We start from the raw sequence: 14,175 nt of genomic DNA, 5'->3' as shown, positions 1-14,175 counted from the left end.
GGCGCGGTCAGTCTCTCCCCCAGACTCCTTCAAGACCGCGCACCTCTTCTGAAGCCTCTGCCTCCTCACCCCAGCCCAGTTAAGGCTCCTCCCAGCTTTTGAGACCCTGGGAGGGAGCGGATTCCAGACTAGGGCCCGCCCCTCCCAGTCACCACCCCAAGCCCTGGCTTCTCTCTGGCCAGCAGGGGGACCCCGAGCCCAGACAATGGTCCCGAGCAAGGCCGCTAGTCTGGCTCCGATGCTGTTGCTTATCAGATCCATTCACCTCCCCGAGCCTCAGTTTGCTCTCTGCAAAATGGGAAAAACATTATGCTCAAGTCCCCAGCCATGTTGCCAGCATTTTATAAATAAGGATCTCACCCCCACACCCTTGGCCTAGACCCCAGTTCTTGGATGCATTAATTAAAAAAAAATAAGAAAGCACTGTGGTTTTAGGCTTGTACTATGTTATTTGCAACACTCAGTATTCAATTAATGTTTCTTGAGCTCGCCTATATAACAGGTGCTACTTTAAGCCCTGGGTCAAGTCCACCCAAATCTTGGGCTATGACAGTGATTGAAATAGAGAAGTCCAGTACCTTGAAGGTCCCCCTTGCACCTCCCACCTGAGCAACCAGGCAGAATGAGTGGCTTGTAGGGTTAGGTGGACACCTCTACAAGCTCTTGTTTGTTCCTCTGGCCTGGACTTTGAGGGGAGCCCACCAAGGGGGGCAAGGAGCTCGGCCACAGCCCATCTCTCCACCCTGACTTCAAAAAAATGCACTTAGTACAAAGATTTCTTGCACATGCCCAGTGCTTTCTCATGCTGGGGCCTTGGGTTTAAAGCAGAGGGGTGAGGCAAATACGAATGGAATGACCCCCAGGCCAGCATTTGGAGTTCTGCTTAAGATCAGGGAATTGGGGCCAGGATAAGGTTGGAGCTGAGAGAATGGGCTGCAGCCAGAATCTGTGGCAAAGCCTGAACTTTCCAGAGGTCTCCTTTCTCTTTTCCCAGGAATGTTGACCAGTTTGGATTCCTCGGTGTGGTGGGGAACACGCCTGGTCACTTCCATCCCCGCTGGGTGGGGCTTCTCTGTGAAATCTGTGTGGTAGACTCTGGCCGGGCTTAAGGGCTCCTTTCTGAGGAGAAGGCCCATCCCAACCCGTGGGTGGTTAACTGTCGTGCCCCTCCCATCCATCCGTTGTTGTTGCTCTTCAAATTCCAGTGCTTTGTTTCCTCAGGTGGACTCTCTGAGAGGGCCTATTTGATTATTAGAAAGAACCTTGGGCTGGGAATGGGAGGCCTGAGCTACTGGTGGCTCCAAGCATCCTTCTGAGCCCTGGTGTTTTATTTCCGTGAAAGGGGATCATAATAGCTTCCTAACCAGGCAGCATGATGATACATGAGCTAAAAGTGAGAAAGGGTCAGGCCCCTGGCACTACCTCTCCTCCTGTCTGTGTCTGCCCAGGAGAAGTGAAAACACACCAAAACTTGTATACAAATGTTCATAGTGATGGAGGAGAGAAAACAGAAAGCCTAAAGCAGGCCTCACAAGACTAAAACCTGACTCACACAAGGAGATGGGGGGTAGAGGGGATTAATGTGACCATAAACCCAGTTACAGAAATCAAGATCCTTAGAGCCAGTGCCTTATCACAAGGCATAAGGCCCAAGCAGGTATCAGATGCTATAGAGAGTGTCCGGAGCACAGAACTGAGGTTAAAGATACAGAGATTTGGCCCATCCTGGAATCTCTGGTACTACTGTCTCTGTCTCGCGGAGAAACTTTCTGCGTGCTGCCGAAACGGGAGCTCTAGTGAGACTTTTCCCAGAGTGAACCCAAGGATCCAGCACTCCAAACTCCAAAACCACATCAATAGCGGCATTATTCCTTATAGTCTAAAAGTAGAAAGAGAGGCCTGTCTGGTGGTGCAAGGGGTTAAGATGCAGCACTGTGAAGCAATAAGCAGCTGCTGCAGCACGAATTCAATCCTCAGCCAAGGAGGTGACCCACATGGCACAGCAGACCTCTCCTGTCTTGTCTGCTGCTCCCCTCCGCAGTGTATTTCAGTCAATCCGCCTGTTCTGCTCCCCACTCTGTCTCTGGTGAATCCTCTTACCCCTGTTCCTCTGGCTTACACCCCAGCTCTTGTATGTATAAATCAAAATAAATCTTTAAAAAAAAACAATAAAGGTAGAAAGAATCCAAATGTCCATTAACAGTTTAGGAATGGATTAAATCTATTCTTGTGGATAAATGCCATCCATTAAGAATGGATAAACAGATGTGGGATATCCATATGGATATGCCATATGGAATATTATTCAGTCATAAAAAGGGAAATCTTGAGGAGTGATACAAGACATGTGAACTTTGAAAGTATTATGCTAAGTGAAAGAAGCCAGCCACAAAGGACCACATAGTGTCCATTCATATAAAATGTCTACAAAAGGGGGCCTCCTTGGTGGTACAGGGGTTAAGTCTCAGTCCTATCAAGCTATTGCCAGCCACTGGGATCTGAGTTCCATCCAGGGAGCTGACCCGCATGGTGTAGCAGACCTCTCCTCTCTCCCTGCTGCTCCCCTCAGCAGTGTATTTCAGTAGATCCACCTGTTCTGCTCCCCACTCTGTCTCTGGTCAATCCTCTCACCCCTCGCACCTCTGACCTACACCCCACTTCTTGTATGCATAAATAAATAAAAAATAAATCTTTAAAAAAAGTCAACAATAGGAAAATCCACCGAGACAGGAAGTAGATCAGTGATACTTGGAACTGGCTTGGAATGGTTAGAGGTTGGGAAGTGACTGTCAATGGATGCATGGGGTTTTTTTTGGGGGGGTGAAGAAATGTTTTAAATTATGGTGATAGTTGCACAATTCTCTAGCTATATTAAAAAAATTGAATTATGCACTTTAAATGGGTGAATATGTAAATTATATCTCAATAAAGCTGTTAAAAAAATTTAACTGAGTGTCCTGAATTTAATCTGACAACTCTGCTTCTGTCTTCCTTCCCTCCTCCCCCAATCTTCATGACCTTCTTCTCCCTCACAGAAAAAAAGGACGTGGGCATATTCTCTTTCTTGCAGGGCAAAGGCACTGCTCAATGGGTGGGAGGAAAAGGGAGGCATTGGTGAGTGAAGATGCCAGCCTGCTTCATCTTCCGGAAGCCACATAATCCAGCTTGCCTTGATTTCCCCTTCTTCCCACTGAGGGCAGGGGGAGCACAGGATCAATGCCCTCTGACTCTTGAAGATGATTTGGGGGGTCTGGGAAGGATGGGGGAATGAGCTGTTCTGGGAGACGTGAGCTCCCGCACGAGGTGCAGTAGAATCCGGGTCTTCCAAGCAGTGGTGGGGTGGCAGATGGATTGTCCAAAGGCACCTCTTTGGCTGCATCCAGGGCCAGAGAAGCCACGAAACCCACGCCTGGCACCCTTGGGCTGGGGTCAGGGGTAAGGACTGGGACATGCAGCCCAGATGGTGCCTGGAGAAGGCTGATTCTTTCATTGATGAGAACATGGCAGGCCAGCTGCTGGCCCTGTGTTGGGTGGGGGCCGGATGGGGAGTGGAGGGGCTGGGGACAGGGAGATAGTTGGGACAGAAGGCTTGGGGACATCCCCATAAGATTTAGTGGAATGGAGAGCTGTATCTTCCAGGTCTGTGGGCCTCCAAGCTCGAGTCCAGCCAGCTGTCACGAAGCACTTGCAACTATGACAAGTGGGGCCTGTTATCTTCCCTCTGAGTCATCTCTCCCTTGCCGCTTCTTCCCTCCCTCGGGCTCTGCACATGCTCAGATATCACTATGGAAAACCAATTTTTCTTTTTGGCACAACAGTCCTGCAACTAACAGTCCATCTTCACTCTCTTCCCTGCCAAGCTCTTTCAGAGACTGGTCTGCGCCCCGGCCCCCTTTTCCTGCCCGCTCCAGCGGTCGCCATGAGGTGGCGCTCCTATCCCCTCTCCTCCAGAGCGTTCTTTGAGGTCTCCGCCCCCTTCTTGTCACCAAATCCTACCACTTCCCCCTCAGATCCTTCGCGCTGCTCCCCTTCTTCCTGAAACACCTGCTCCCCCGTCTGCTGCTCTCGGGGCGGCGGCACAGCCCGCTTCTTCCAGACACCTCTTCTGCGTCCTCTCCCTCAGCCCTCTTGTCTCTCCCCGGGCCTCCGCCGCCTCCTCGATTGAGGCACCAGCGGGAACCAACAGGCACCAGCGGGCACCAACGGGCACCAACGGGCACCAGCGGGCACCAGCGGGTGCTCCGCTCTCTCTTGGCCACTTCCACAGGCGGCTGAGCCCTGGGCCTTTTGTCCCACAGGCATCTCCACGCAGCCTGCCCAGGCGTGGGCCTCCGACCCAGCCCCAGCTCCACTCTCAGCTTCTCCACTTCCAGCTCCCTCAGGAAGCCAAGCTTGAGACCCAAGGGTCATCCTCGCTTTATGCCTGGAAATACATGACGTCTCCCCTGTCTGTCTTCCCTTTGACAGGTTTTCCTGCCCCTGCTGGCCAATGCTCCCTCCTGCCCCCTGCACTGGGACAAGCTCCCCTCCCCTTCATTCCCCTGCTCTCCCATGTCCCCTCCCCCTCAGCTCTTGTTAACTCTGTGCATGCTGGACACTAGCCCTGCCCTCCAGCGCCCATGCAGCAAGAGGGCATCTTAGAATAGTGCCACCTTCCCAGTAACAAGCCCCAACGAACCCCAGTCTAAGTCAATGAATGCCCCCCCAACCCCATCCGACTGGTTCAGTGACTCAATCAGCCTGAAGAATCACGCCCCCTCCTTGAATAAAACACACCACATCCGGGTCAGTTTCATCCTTGCCATGAGGCTTCCCTTCGACCCCTTTCAGCCTCGGTTTCCGCACCTACAATTAGGGGTTAATGGCACCTGCTTTGCTACCTCCAGTTGTGCGGTGGGCAGTAAGTGGGCTGCTGCATGTCATCTTGTGTGTGTGTCTTTATAACCCTGAGCTGCTATGCCCTGGGAGGGGCCTTTATTACTGCAGATTGTGTGTGTCCACAACAGTTCTCTCTAGGTGTGGAGGTAGCCTGCCCACCTCCTGGCCCTCCCCAGTCTAAGTTCTGACTTGGTAGGCTAGGGCTCCAGGATCCCTGAGGGACAGGCGCGGCGGGGGCCCAGTGCGTGACTCACTTTGTGTGGCCCTGGGCAGTGCCTCTGCACCCATTCCTGGGTGGGTTAACAAATTTCCTGCCTCTCTGGGTCTGTTTCCTTATCTGTGCAAGGGATAGGTTGCAATCTCAGATTTCAAGATTTCCAAACCAGAAGTTAAAATCTAATGCTCAAGCAAAATCTCATACAGGAAGCATATACACGATGAGCCAGGGCTGAGCCTTACTGGCTAAATGAGGGGCCATTCTCTGAGTCCCCAAGAGCCTCCTTCTCAGCCACGTTGTGTGTCTGAGGCTGTTCTGCTAAGTTCAAGGAGTGGGGGGGGGGGAGGGGGGTCAAGCCACGAAGGCAGGGGGTCCACAAAGATCCTGCCATCACCAGCACCAACAAAGGGAAGTGCTGGTTGGGTCAGGGGGCCGGGAAGACAAGCTCCAGTATAGGACGCCCCTGATCCTGCCCCTGATCCCCGCAGGAGGGGGCTGCGATGCTAAGGGGTTGCTGTGTCTTAAGTTACCATCTGACTGACTGGGAGCTCTGTGGAGACTGTGGGGGCTACCATGGCTCTAGGTCCCCAAGTGCTGAGCTCACTGGCTGCTGCTAAAAGGGGTCAACAAGTGTTTGTTGAGTAGAAGGACTGAATGAATGAACGAACAAATGAAAGATGTGATTAAGAAAGGAAGGAAGGCAACATTCCCCCTGCAGGATTTGGGAACAGTTCTGTGCAGTGTGGTGGGGGGGCTCAGCTGCCTACCCCGGCCCTGCCCTGCCCTCGCAAATGCGCAGTCACACGGGAGTACTCAGCCGCGTGGAGGCTCCTTCCCACAGACCCAGCTTCTCCCCCACGTGCGCTTCTGACCTGGGAGAGGAAGGAGGGAGATGGAGGCAGAGAGACCTAGATTCCAAATTTGCAGAGGGGGAGGTGGGAGGGAAGGAAAAGAAAGGGGTAGCTTCAAGGACATCTCTACAGGGGCAGGCCAGGCTGGGAGGTGACCTGCAGGCATCCCTGGCCCCCAGAGACTCTGCCCTCCAACCTGACTGCCGCTCAACCTCCCCCTCCTCTTCTCCACCCCCCACCTCCTCCTCATACTTACACACTGGCCAGAACAATGCTAAAAAAAATGAGACCAGAACCAAAATAGCCTCCTGCCTGCTGGGAAGGGAAAGAGACAATCCTAAAGTCCCCCATGTCTCCCTGGACCAGAGCCAAACTGACATCCCTTCCCTAGGGGTCTAGAAGGGATGCGGGGCTGGCTTCAGTCCTGGATCAGGGAACTGCAGTGTTGCTCCCTCAGGAATGCTCCCACTTTGCCGTCCCTCTAGCCCACGCCTCTGTACATGGAGAGACTGTTGGTGTGAGAGGCCAGTGGGGAAATCCAGGAGGGGCTTTGGGAGGAGAGAAGGACTAAGAAGTAAAGGGAGGGAGGGGATGAGGGCAGGGGCGGGGGTCTGCAGGCTCACAGTGACTTTATCTGCCCCCCAGAGTCATATGCGTATAGCAGAAGTTTTTCACTGGGTACATTTAGGGGTGCTTGGGGGACTTGGAGCCTGCTTCAGCAAGGCTGACCCCGGGCACAGAGCAGACTCCAGCCTTGCGCTGCCCCTGCCCTTCCACTGACAGTTCCTGCCTGCCCAGCGCTGCCTGCTTGCCTGGTTGATAAAGGGTCTGTGCCTGCTCCATAAGTCAGCCCATTAAGCCCCCGAGGCCAAGCTGAGGTGGTGTTCCTAACGGAGTCTGTGGATGAGGAGACCAAGGCTGAGCTGTTGGAGACAGGTGGCACAGGGAGGGTCACGTGTCTGCAGAGCATGAGGGGGACCCAGTGTGTGCTGGGGGCAGTAGTCAGGGATCCTGCAAAAACAGAGGATTTATTTTTTCTTAGTGTAAATTCCAGATACCTGATTCCACCTGTTCTGCCTGCTACCCCTCCCCACATCACCCCCTCCCACTATCGTCTCTGACCCCTCCTCTACTTCCCCCAGCACCAGCCTCCCCCCATCTCAACCCTGGAATCTGGGGCAACCAGAACTTGGAAGGTTCTTAGGTGGAGAAGCCGGCACCCAGGGTCTTTATCCTGACTGCCCCCCACCCCACCACACCTTGGAATGGACTCACCTGCTGCCAGGACAGGGCTGAGTGATAGACAGCAATTGTCTACACTGATGGCAAGCTCAGGCCAAGAGAGGAAAAGTGACCTGCCTGGGGCTACACAGCTGGTCATTGACATGGGACCTAGCAACAACCTCCAGCTCCTTTCTTGGAAGCAAAAAGCCTTGCTGCTGCGGAGGGCTGAGTTCACCAGCACCCACCTGCTGCCCTCCCGACTCCCCCAGATGCTGAGCAGACAGAAGGTGCCTGCTTTTCCCAGAGCAGATAGATTCTGCCTTGCTGGGCTCTGTTCTCAAATGGGCCAGCGGAATCCCCCAGAATGCCTGAAAACTCACAAGGGTGGAGGGAGGGTGTAAGGGGGAAGGGAAGAGGGTCTTCATTTATTTTATCCAGACTGAGGAACAAATTACCTACAGGTATTATGCAAATGTATCAACTGCCTGCCAACACCCCTAGGACAGAAGAATTGGGGTTGGAGTACATGCATGTGTTTGTGGAGGTGGGGGCCTCTGGTGCTCCTCAAAGCTGATGATGATGACCCCAATCACCCATTCCCTGCCCTGAGCTGGACTGCGTGGGTCTGTGCAGATTTTTCTGACAGCTAGATGGGCGAAAATTAGGAAGCTGAATGAAAATTAAGAAGAGAGAGTCTTGATCTCAGAATGCCATGGGCCAAAGACAGGACCAAGAGAACCAGAGAGAAGGATGCAAAGATGTGTGGGTTCTCCTGGCACCCAGAGTGAGTACAACATCAACTGCCTTGGGGATGTTGAGGAAGTCAGCAGGGGAAGTATGGGGAGGGGGAAGGAGAGTCCATACTTCCTAGTTTGAGAGGAGGGGTGAGGGTGAGCTGGGGGTGGCTCACCAGGAGCTGGAAGACTCCTCCCCAGACCCAGCAAGCTTCCAGAAGACACTCCTCAGCTCTCCTATTCCTGAATGGTGCTAGCCAACTCCACCCTCCAGGGCTGTCCTATTGAACCCACATATCTGATATCTCTGCCCAGCTCCCACTTATGGGATCTATTGCAGGATCCAGGAGGGAGGGAGAAATGCAGGCGCCTGTTCTTAATGTTCCTTCTCTGTTGCAAAACTGAGAGTGTGTCTCTGCTGATCACACAGAGGCGCTTACATTGAATTGAGACAGCACTGGGGTGGTGGCCTGATGGTGGAGTCCTCACTTGGGGGTCCAGTCCATCTTGGGGCTTCTTGTCTGGGCCTGCCAGGCCATAATCTCATCACCAGGCAGTGCCTGGACCACTAAGTGTCAGTGAATGCCTGGGCACACTGCCAGGACCAGCCCTGCCTGGACTCTCTTGTGAGGGGGCTTGTCCCCTCTTTCCCCTCTTTTGATTCTACTGCACAGATTTCTTGCTCCCCTTGAAGGCAAAAATGGAAGTTATCTTTCCCCAAGCAGGGCTTCCTCCACACCCAGCAAGATTCAGCCCACCCCTAACCTCTCTCCCAGATACTCTGGTCCCTCTCTTTCCCCACTGTGACTCTTTCCCTCCCCCACCCCAGGAAAAGCTGCTCACACTGTCTTTGCCCTCCCGACCTTACCCCAATCAATATTGGCAAATAAGGCTTTCTCAGGTAGGGACCTGTGCCAGGCTCTGAGCCAGGGGTCCTTGTCAGTACCCGCAGGCAACCCTAGCAGAACTGCAGCAGGAGGGAGCCGAGAGAGGGGCTGGGGTAGCACGGGGTGGGGAGAGGGCTGAGCCAGAAGATTGCGTTCACACTCCACTTCCATTAGGATTTGCCGTGTGACCCTGAGGAAGGGCCTTCCTCCCGGAGCCTGCACCTGCATCTTTATATAGTGTTGGGGAGGTGGACAAGAGGGGTGTACTGGGTCCCCTGTGACTTGGGTATTGCTCTGTGAAGAGGGAGGAGGGAAGGAAAAGGTGGGCCTGACGCTGACAGAGATGAACTCGGGCGGGGACGCAGGTGACTCCTCTGCGCCTCAGTACCCTCATCGGTAAAATGGAAATCCCTAATAGGTCAAAAGACAGCTCCGAAAGGAAAAGAATGACTCAGGAGAGAGCGCGCAAGAAAAGCGCCTGGAGGGTTAGCTCCTGAGCATACGCGGGGCTGGCTCCAAGGGAAACCAGGGTTTCAGAGTGGAGGGGTGGAGGAGTGTCCCCCAAACTAGCTGCGGCGGGGGGAGTCAGACAGGGGCACCCTGGGGCCTCTGGCGAGACGCCGTGCCGGGACGGGCGGAGAGGCCCCGGGGCCGGGCAGGGTCCCCGCGCAGCGCAGCGAGGCCGAGCGCGTGAACCGCGGCGAGGCTGCATCTTGCCCGCCCCAGGCTGGATTCACGCCCCAGACCCCTCCGAAAAGCTCAACATTTTCCAGCTTTTCACACCCAGAATCACTTCCTTTGTTTAGAGGAGGGGGTGGGGAGGAGACGGAGGGCGAGGAGGGAGGGGCCCGAGGGTGCCGCCCCCGCCCCCTCCCGGTGTGCGGAACCGGGTTGTCACTCAGCTCCCGCGCCGGGGGCGACCGAGCGCCGGCGCCCGAGGCGCGCCCCAGTCAGCTGCCCTCGCGTGGACCCGACAGGCTGGTCCCGCACCGTCCTGGCATCCCCAGGCGAGCAACTGCCGCAGGCGTCGAGCGCGCCCCGGGCTCGGCAGGTCCATCCCGGTGGCGAGGCGCGCTGCCCGCTTTGGTGACCTTGGGTAAGTCTGTCCCCCGTTCGCCCGCGGCTCCCCGGTGAGGCCTCGGGAGAGGGCTGACAGCAGCGGCGAGAAAGCCTCCCCGGGACAGGCGGTGGGTGAGGGTCCGCGGCCGGCTGGAGCGGGACGGGGCGCCGCGGGGCAGCGGGCGCCTGCAGAGGCGCAGGTGGGTGGGCGCAGGGCTAGGGTGCGCGCACGCTGGGGAGGAGGAGCCGCGCCCCGGCCTGCGGTGCGGGGTCAGCCCCCCAAGACCCGGGTCTGGCCGCCCAGTCCCAGGTGCGAAACAGGGCGCTACCTCTTTAAAAGCGTCCGGGGCAGAGCCTCGGCCGCACCATGTGATTGCTTGAAAGGCCGGGCTGGGAGCGCTGCGGCGGGAGCCGGGAGGACCATGAGCTGCCGCGCGGTGCCCAGCGCCCAGCCCTGCCCGGCGCAGCCCCCGAGCTCTGGGCGGCACCAGGTGCTCCGAACTTTGGGCCTCTCCTCTGGGACCCCCCGGCAGCCAGCAGGCAGGATGGTGAGCTCCCTGCATCCTGTTCTGTGGGCATGGGTGGGCAGAGGCAGGTGTGGGGGACCCCTGTGGGGGGTGTGTGTGTGCTGGGAGCTGCCTCACACCTGATAAAAAAGCCAGCGGAGGAGCCAGAGCTGCTATTTTAAGTTACTGAATGGAACCTCTGGGGATAAGGGGAGGGGACAGAGATTAGGCAGAGGAAGGGCTGGGCTACCCTGCCAGCCCAGGCGGGCACTACTTGTGCCAAGTGGCGCACAGCTCCAAAAGGCAGCGGGACTTCCAGAGCTTCCCGGGCTCCCCTGCTCCAGGCAGTCCTCCCCACCCCAGGCTTCCGTGACCACAGGTGCCTGCCTCGTGCCCCTTGGTGCTTGTCTGCTGATGTGCCCAGCCTGTGCCAGTCATGCCGCCCTCCATCACAGCCTTCCAGGCCGCCTACATTGGCATCGAGGTGCTCATTGCCCTGGTCTCCGTGCCTGGGAACGTGCTGGTGATCTGGGCAGTGAAGGTGAACCAGGCACTTCGGGATGCCACCTTCTGCTTCATCGTGTCGCTGGCGGTGGCTGATGTGGCAGTGGGCGCTCTGGTCATCCCCCTCGCCATCCTCATCAACATTGGGCCTCAGACCTACTTCTACACCTGCCTCATGGTCGCCTGCCCGGTCCTGATCCTCACCCAGAGCTCCATCCTGGCCCTACTGGCAATTGCTGTGGACCGATACCTCCGTGTCAAGATCCCGCTCCGGTGAGTCCAGAGCTCCCCAAAGTACCACTACACCCTGTGCTGGGTGGCTGGAGGGCCACCTGGAGAGGGTAATAGGTGGAGACTAAGACCAGTCTAAGTCAAATGGTCTCTGGGCCACGTGCCCCAGTCCTCGCTCTGTGGCCCTCTGCTCTGCAGTGCCAGGCTGAGCTGCAGTTGAGTGGAGAGGGGTGTCTGTCTGGCTAGAGGAATGTGAACCTGGCAGTGCCCTGGACCCGAGATCTGAAGCTGCCACTGTTCTCACCTCACTGCCAGGGCCCTGAGGATGCTTGTCTGGCTGGGGAGGGGCTTTTGATGTGCCACTGAGATTGTCACAGTGAGCACTGGGTGGGAGTGGAGCCACCAGTCCCAGGGAAGTGGAGGGGGCAGAACAGATTGCTATGGAGGGGTGAGGGTGAGCTGGGGGTGGCACACCAGGAGCAGGAAGACTTCTCCCCAGACCCAGCAAGTTTCCTGAAGACACTCCTCAGCTCTCCTATTCCTGAATGGTGCTAGCCAACTCCACCCTCCAGGGCTGTCCTATTGAACCCACATATCTGATATCTCTGCCCAGCTCCCACTTATGGGATCTATTGCAGGATCCAGGAGGGAGGGAGAAATGCAGGCGCCTGTTCTTAATGTTCCTTCTCTGTTGCAAAACTGAGAGTGTGTCTCTGCTGATCACACAGAGGCGCTTACATTGAATTGAGACAGCACTGGGGTGGTGGCCTGATGGTGGAGTCCTCACTTGGGGGTCCAGTCCATCTTGGGGCTTCTTGTCTGGGCCTGCCAGGCCATAATCTCATCACCAGGCAGTGCCTGGACCACTAAGTGTCAGTGAATGCCTGGGCACACTGCCAGGACCAGCCCTGCCTGGACTCTCTTGTGAGGGGGCTTGTCTGCTCTTTCAATTTTGTCTTCAATGGATTCCCTTTCTCCTGGGGATCTCTGACCATCTCTGGCACCTGCCATCCCCAGAGTAGCTTCCATATCTGGGACATGGGGCCTCTGGCCTCCCTTGGCATCTTGCCTGGGCAGGCCTAAGCACCCACGTTTCTCCTGCTTGCATTACATTTGTGCATGTTTAACTTCTCAGAGCTCACTTGAATGCACCATTTTTTCCTATTCTCACTATGATCTTATAAGAGAGGTGGAGGAGGAGCTGGTAAAGGGGGATGAAACTAAGACCCTTAGGGTCACCTGAAGCTGGCCGGATGCGGAGCCCTCCCTGATCTCCCTGGTCCCAGCACCAGCCGCCAGATTCTGCCCTGCCTACCTCACTCATAACCTCCAGGTTTCCCAGGGAAGGCGGGGCAGAGACTGCAGCCCAGGGGGAGAAAGGAAGGCAGGATAGCATCTGCTGCCACGGGCAGGTGAAGCTGGTCTCAAACCATTAGAGTGGGCTGGGCCCTGGGTGCGACCTGATGACAGTGTTGTCACATTAGGAAACTCCCACAGCCTTGTAGCTGTTGGAAGGACGTTTAAGAAATTTTGTTGGCTGAGTAGGTGCCAAGGAGGCCCAAGGCCTGGGCCTGATGTGACAGAGGTCGCAGGCTGTAGAATGCGCTGTCCTCACTCCGATGGGTTGGGGAGGGCTGCGCTGGCAGGAACTGCAAGCTAGAGCCTGCTGGAGGCAGCTCCTTTGGCTCCTGGCTCAGCCTCCAGGAGCTGGGGGATCCTGAGTACCTGTCTTTGGGGGTGTCACTGAAGCAGGGGCATGCATAGAGGCCAAGAAGACAGGCCTGGATTCAAATCCTTGCCATGAATTTCCAACTGTGTGGCCTTGGGAAAGTCACTTTTTAATGTCAAAGCAACTTTACTATAGTCACTAAACGCCTTTAATCTTAAGCTTCAATTTCCTCGTCCATGAAAGGGGACTCTACCTGGGATGACTGGAGAATATAATAAACTCCTACACAGAAAGCACTTAGTGCTGTGTCTGACATGCTAGATGCGAACTGTAATTTATGTGTAGATTTATGTTTATAGTTTTATTAGCATTACTAACAAAGTGGGGCTGAATAGGCAAGCCGGGCCCCCCAACCCCCCACCCAGGCTCTTATACAGCAATATATATATGCCCACACGCGTGCACACCCTCTCCAGGGAGGTGTCAAGCTCTGTTAAGTTATATCCGTATTTGTTTGTTCTCCCTGGAAGATTGTTGGTGGAAGGGCAGCAATCTGGCAGTGACCACATTTTTGTCTGTTTCTGCAAATTCTCCGGAATGCCTAGCACAGTGTCTGGCACAGAACAGACACTCAGTAAATGCGGACTGAATTGATGAGTTTCCAGAATTGGGGTGGTGGAGCCTCAGGCAGGCCTTCCAGATGTCTTACCTCTAACCTTCTTACTGTGGACTCAACCTTTTTGGAATTCTGTCTCGGAACCTGCCTCACCCACTCAGGCCTGACTGGGCCTGGAGTACCCACCCACCCACCCACGAGAGGTCCCTATGCAGAGCTGGAGAAAGGCTGCTGGAGCCTAACTCTTGCAGCCTGGATTCCAGAGCTTGGCCAAGGTGAAGGGCTCCTCCCCTAATGCAGCCCTGAGCCCCAGAGCATAATACTAAGTGCTGGGGAGACATGCGTGGGGCATACTGGTGAGATCCTGGTGAGGGGTGGCTGGACCCCTCATTAAGCCAGGGACAGTTCGGTCAGCCAACCACAGGCCAGATTTCCTTTCACAGGTTCACATTGTGTAGTGCGATCCAGTTTCAGGAAAAAAAAAAGTACAAACTGTTGATTCATCAATAACCAGTGGTTATTTACATGCATTTGCATGCTGTTTGCATAGCACCCCACATGATTGCTCATCAGTGCCCAGTCCTCCTCAGCTACTCGGTTCTCTAGCACTCATCCCACCAACCCCTTACCTAAGATTCTTGGAAGAACTCAGCGGCTGCTTGGTGGCCTACTGTAGGAGGCCAGGTGTGAGGGGAGTGCCAGTGGGGGCTTCCTGACCAAAGCCCCCTGTGGGCAGACCTGTGCTGGGCTTCCGGAATTAGAAAGACCTGAGTCTCAACCTCGCTGTCGCTAAATACCT

At 55.6% G+C, this 14,175-nt stretch overlaps 1 protein-coding gene across 3 annotated transcripts in view; it reads left to right on the top strand.

Annotated features, from left to right (window-relative positions):
* Positions 1-9,866: 9,866 nt before the first annotated feature.
* The window catches only part of ADORA1 (adenosine A1 receptor), a 32,910-nt gene continuing 28,601 nt past the window's right edge, over positions 9,867-14,175 (top strand). The window contains exons 1-2 of one of the 3 annotated variants that reach the window (XM_037496737.2): positions 9,867-9,887; positions 10,736-11,133. In XM_037496737.2, the coding sequence (XP_037352634.1) occupies positions 10,793-11,133 (341 nt within the window). In that variant the 5' untranslated portion in view covers positions 9,867-9,887; positions 10,736-10,792. Of the gene's footprint in view, positions 9,888-10,234; positions 10,399-10,735; positions 11,134-14,175 lie in introns of those variants that run through there. The other 2 variants (XM_037496736.1, XM_037496738.1) reach the window with 2 other exon arrangements.

Source organism: Talpa occidentalis, unplaced genomic scaffold (genome assembly GCF_014898055.3).
Source record: "Talpa occidentalis isolate TD23 unplaced genomic scaffold, MPIMG_talOcc4v2.1 talOcc4.8, whole genome shotgun sequence".
NCBI classification, from domain to species: domain Eukaryota; kingdom Metazoa; phylum Chordata; class Mammalia; order Eulipotyphla; family Talpidae; genus Talpa; species Talpa occidentalis.
The sequence above is the reverse complement of the archived record's forward strand: the minus strand, read 5'-3'. Positions and strand labels throughout refer to the sequence as shown.